This window comes from Nipponia nippon, unplaced genomic scaffold (assembly GCF_047370975.1).
Source record: "Nipponia nippon isolate SJK-2023a ecotype South Korea unplaced genomic scaffold, ASM4737097v1 scaffold_64, whole genome shotgun sequence".
Lineage (NCBI taxonomy): Eukaryota > Metazoa > Chordata > Aves > Pelecaniformes > Threskiornithidae > Nipponia > Nipponia nippon.
In genome coordinates this window covers 243,470-248,920 of record NW_028262385.1, presented here as the reverse complement: position 1 = coordinate 248,920, position 5,451 = coordinate 243,470, and the positions used below count along the sequence as shown (strand labels likewise).

General features: G+C 53.5%; 1 protein-coding gene across 1 annotated transcript; it reads left to right on the top strand.

Moving 5' to 3' along the window:
* The first annotated feature begins 1,766 nt into the window (after window positions 1–1,766).
* On the top strand, window positions 1,767–2,723 carry LOC148051196 (olfactory receptor 14C36-like). The gene has a single exon (XM_087738311.1). It carries the CDS (start codon window positions 1,767–1,769, stop codon window positions 2,721–2,723), a length of 957 nt encoding a protein of 318 aa, XP_087594437.1.
* Window positions 2,724–5,451: the final 2,728 nt, after the last annotated feature.

Here is a 5,451-nt window from a genome sequence, read left to right as displayed (position 1 = left end):
CTGAGCCGCTACACTGAAAGATCAGGAGGTCTGGTGGGAGGCAAGTCAACTGCTTCCATCCCCTCCTCTCCCTCCAGAGAGCACCAGCGTCACCTTTGCTGGCCTCATCAGGGTTTGTCTGCCCTGCTCCTCACTGCCTGCAAACGGGGAGTACCTCTAGAGAGTGCCTGGAACTGGGAGGTTTCTTCAGGTCAGAGCTGAGCAGACAGGAGTGGGTGACGGGGTCTGTGATCCCTGACAGGGAAAACTTGGAGGGAGAAAACAGTTCCCACCAGGGATAGCTCCAGGCTGCAAACACGTGGGCAGGGTGTTGTAGCAAACTCCAACCAGCAATGTCATGGGAGGGAGACTTTGGAAAGCTCCCTGTCATCCCCTCCAGTGCAGACACCTTCCTCTGAGCAAGACCCCTGCTCTCGTCTCCCACCCAGCACAGCCTCTGCCCTCAAGGCTGTGTGGTCCAGGGCAGGAGGTGCCTCCTCTGCAGCCAGAGCTCTGGCACAGCAGAGGGGCATCTCCCCTGACACGGGGCTGCTTCCCTCTGCAGGGCAAAGGGGCTGAGAGCGACTGCCCTGGGCTTTTGCTAACCGGGAGGTGCTGTGCCCTGCTGGGTGAGGAGAAGGCTTTCCTGAGTGCCCGGCCGCCTCTCCTCTCCTTGCTTCCCTTAGGAGGAGAGTTTTTCTTTGTTCCTCCACCTGCTTGTGCTGCTCTTCTTCCTGCTCTTGGGCTCCCTGGCAGTAACGGTGGTGGTGTGCGGCAAGGGGTGGGGGTGGGGAGTGCGTGCTCTGGCCCTGACCTGGAGGATGCTGCCCTGGAGGTGTTTCCATGGGACCAAGGTGCCCAAGCCCTCTCTTCATTTTCCAGGCTTGAGACACTGCAGTGAGTGCTTGGGCAATGAGACACTGCTTCCCTTAGCAGACATCACCTTCAGACACCTGATCAGGCTGGACAGGGAGTCCTGTGGGGCTGTGAGCATCACTCCAGAAGGGCACAGCTCTCCTGTAGGACCTTGGTGATGTCTGAGAGCACTTTAGCTACTCAAACAAAGCAGCATCCTTGTCCTGTCCTCTCCATCATACTCTGCAGAGCTGTGCTGGAAAGGAGAGGTGTTTTGAAATCTGCACCTTGAACAGGACCCCTTTGCTCCCAGGACAGTCCAGTGGCTTTTTCAGAGCAACCTCTACGTGCAGCCCTCCTGCAGCTGGGAGCGGTGCAAGCCCAGAGCAGCTGGGCACCAGGCTGATGGACAGAGCAGCCCTCCTGGATGGGAGCACTGACGCAGGTTTACACTGAGAGCAATGGGGCAATGCGGGAATTTTACCCTTTCCAAGAATATGTCCCAAGTAGGATGGGGGTGTCTGAATACTAAAACACAGTGTAATGAGATGCATTTGCTGCACCTCATCTCCCACCTTCCTCTGTGGAAGAAAGCGTCCTTCGGAGCTTGCACCCTCCGCTCTAGTGCAGCACAGGGAACTCCTCCCCAGGAACCCTCCCTCCAAACACCCTGGGCTGTTGCTGCCTCCATGGGTCATTGCTGTAAAGCAGGGCTGACCCTCAAGGAGCCCCTGGGGAGAGGGCATGGCTCTGCACAGCACACTCAGCCAGCACAAAGCAGAGCTGAAGCCTCGGAGCTGCATAACACTCCCCCAGGAAAGAAAAGCTGCCTTAGGTATTTCACAATGAAGGAATCAAATTTTGCTCAGAGAAGCTTCTCTGAATTTTTCTGGTTTATCTCCTTTGGCAGTTTCCATGCCCAGAAGCAGCAGATGTCCAATGGCAGCTCCATGAAGGAGTTCCTTCTCCTGGCATTCACAGACAGGCAGGAGCTGCAGCTCTTGCACTTCTGGCTCTTCCTGGGCATCTACCTGGCTGCCCTCCTGGGAAACGGCCTCATCATCACTGCTGTAGCCTGCGACCACCGCCTCCACACCCCCATGTACTTCTTCCTCCTCAACCTCTCTGTTCTTGACCTGGGCTCAGTCTCCACCACTGTCCCCAAAGCCATGGCCAATTCCCTCTGGGAAACCAGGGCCATCTCCTACGCAGGATGTGCTGCCCAGCTCTTTCTGTTTGTCTTTTTGATGTCAGCAGAGTATTGCCTTCTCACCATCATGGCCTACGACCGCTATGTTGCCATCTGCAAACCCCTGCACTACGGGATCCTCCTGGGCAGCAGAGCTTGTGTCCACATGGCAGCAGCTGCCTGGGGCACTGGGTTCCTCTATGCTGTGCTGCACACGGCCAATACATTTTCACTGCCCCTCTGCCAAGGCAATGCTGTGGACCAGTTCTTCTGTGAAATCCCCCACATCCTCAAGCTCTCCTGCTCAGATGCCTACCTCAGGGAGGTGGGGCTTCTTATGGTTAGTCTCTTAGTAGCATTTGGTTGTTTTGTTTTCATTATGGTGTCCTATGTGCAGATCTTGAGGGCCGTGCTGAGGATCCCCTCTGAGCAGGGACGCCACAAAGCCTTTTCCACGTGCCTCCCTCACGTGGCTGTGGTCTCCCTGTTAGTCAGCACTGCCATATTTACCTACCTGAAGCCCCCCTCCATCTCCTCCCCATCCCTGGACCTGGTAACGGCAGTGCTCTACTCGGTGTTGCCTCCAGCAGTGAACCCCCTCATCTACAGCATGAGGAACCAGGAGTTCAAGTGTGCTATGTGGAAACTGATAACTGGATGTTTTTCTGGAGCAATACACTGCCCATCATCTTCTTCATAGCTGTTATAACGTAACTCATTACAGGCGCAGCCTGTCTTCTGTATTTTTTCTTGTTGGTGGTGGTTTTTTACTTGGGATAAAGCTGTTGTCCACTTTCTAATTCATTCTCTCCTTTGCTTTTCTGATTGAGTGGTAGTTTAAATGAGGAGCCATGCTGTCTGTGTGTTTAAACAAAATAAAGAGCACTTCAGTGACTATTTTTTTACCTGAGAACCTTCCTGAAAGGCCTTTTTGGAGCTGCAGGGAGAGTTCCTTGATGCATGGGTGGAGGGGAAAAGAGTCCCGGCATGACAGCACTGCCAGGGAGCACCAGCACTTGGTCTTCAAGAGCTGTTCTCTTTCCACTTCCACACTCTCTTTCTGATCCCTTGTGTTGGTGTCAGCCCTGGGAGCTCTGGCAGCTTGGGCACAGTCGTGCTGCATGGTAGTGCTGTGACCGCAGGCAGGGACAGGCAATGGGCACTTCCATGACAGAGCTGGCCACCATAACAGCTATTCCATGAAGAAAGCTGATCTCCTCAGGGCAGTGCCTGAAGGCTTAGGAGTTTTTCCAAAGTTTCTCTCAAGAACATGCCCAAGAAAGTGGCCCACAGATGGAAACACCAATATTCAGATAAGCAACGTGAATGCGCAGGGTTGGGACCTGCAGCAGCATCCTCGCACAACCAGGCCTCCTATGAGAGACCTGAAGGACCAGCAGAGCAGGGTCTGGTCTGTTCCCATGTTCATGGGACACCCTGGGGAAGGTCCCCCATGACATTGCTGGAATCTTTACTGGATATCATAAGGTTCCCATTGGCCCATCCCTCTACGCTGTCTATGTCCTTTGGGATGGCAGCCCTGCCCTCCAGCCCTGCCCTGCTCTCCTCACTGGGATGTCTTCTACAAATGTTATGAAAAAGTACTCTCTCTTATCCTCCAGGTCATTCAAAAGATGTGAAACAGGGCAGGATGCAAGCTAGACCCCTGCAGGACGGTACTAGCTAGATGCCTCCAGACAGAGCACCACACATGTACCACACTCCTCCAAGCCCAGCTACTCTCCAGCTGTTTTTTTCCTCAACGACTTATCCACCTACGCAGCCCATAGTATCTTAACTTGGACAGAAGAAATTTCTGGAGGGATGATGCTGAAAGGCTTGATGACTTCCAGACCATCTCTGCTCTCCCTGCATCCAGCAATCCTGTCCTTTCATCAAAGAAAGCAAAGAGGATGGTGAGAGACAAGCTCCCCTGGGTAAATCCAGTCCCCTTCTCTTTCAGACACCCAGAAATGGGATCCGAGTGGACACGCACTGGGGCACAGCCTTTCATTCCCCTGCTCATCATTTGGGCATTCTGGAAAGGTGTATGGATTGTAGAGGTGCTGCCAGTGATCAGGGAGTTCCCAGAGTGTCTGTGACCTATCAAAGATGATGGAGAGTGGCCTCGCTGTGCCATTGGCCTGCTCGCTCAGCTCCCTGGGATGCTGCCCCTCCTGTCCCATAGATTGGTAAAAGATGGTTTGTTCAAGGGACCCCTGACTTGGTCCCCATCCACTGCTGCCTGGTCTCCTCCAGAGTTCTGCCTCAAGGCACAACGGCCTGGGAGACCTTGCTGGGGAAGACTGAGGCAAAGAGGACACAGAGAATCTCTCATCTATCTCCACCTGCTCTTGCTAAATTCAGCAGTGGCCACACAGGATCTTTGTTTCTTCTTTAACTGTTCCTGAAGCAGTAAACACTCCTTATGGTGCCCTTCAGTTGCCTTTCAAGTTTAGACTGAGTTTCAATCAAGTTTCCCCTTGCGGAGCTTGGAGGATGCTGTCCTTGAAGAGCAGCTGTCCTGAGCTCTGCCACCATGGCACAGCTCTGTCTGCTCAGGAACAGCTCCAGCTCCTCCTGCCTGTGCCCCTGGCTGAGGGCACTGCTGCACATTTGGGCTGAAGCACTGCAGCTGTGCAACAGGCAAGCTCTGACTTGCCATGAAGTGTCCTGGTACCAAGGGTCCAAGACCCCATGCGTTGAAAGGCTTTTTTTAAGGGGATTAGAGCACAGGAATGAGGGCTTTAGGGGTCAGGTGTTCAGCGTAGGGCTTAGGGCTTAGAGCTCGCCTTTCAGTGCTGGGATTAGGCAAAGTCTTAGGGGAGGGTTTGGCGTCCTTCTCAGGGTGCCTGGTTAGTGTTAAGGCTGTGGGCTAGCTTCGTGGCTGAGGGTGTTGTTTAGGGCTGGGGTGAGGGCAAGGATTTAGGCTAGCACTTTAATGCCAAGGATAAAGACAAAGGACTAGGGTAAGCAATAGGGTAAGAGTAAGGGTAAGGAGTTAACGGTCTGGGATTTGTCTTAGATGGAAGGTTTGAGGTGAGGGATAGGCTAAGCTCAATGAGGTCAGTAAGAGTGGATTACTGCCAGGGTGGGGAGTAGCACTTAGGGGTAGGGTTAGGGCTCAAGGTTACGGGTTAGAGATAGTGTAAGGGCTAAGCATGAATGTTTTCACAGTCTGTGTTTTCACAGCAACATCACCATAACCCCTTTGACTTCTTCTTTAGTGTTTGTTGGCCAAGCCTCTCTTCCTGCCCCCAAATCTCCCATCTCTCTTGCCCAGGCCCCTCCTGACCTCCCCAAATGTGTCATCTTGTTGGGGGCAGCTTTCTGATGACCCGCATGGCCTCAGAGTAGCTCTTTTCCTGCAGCTGATCAGTCAGAAGTGACCTCAGAGCCAGGATGCCACAGGACACATTGTGCTGCTG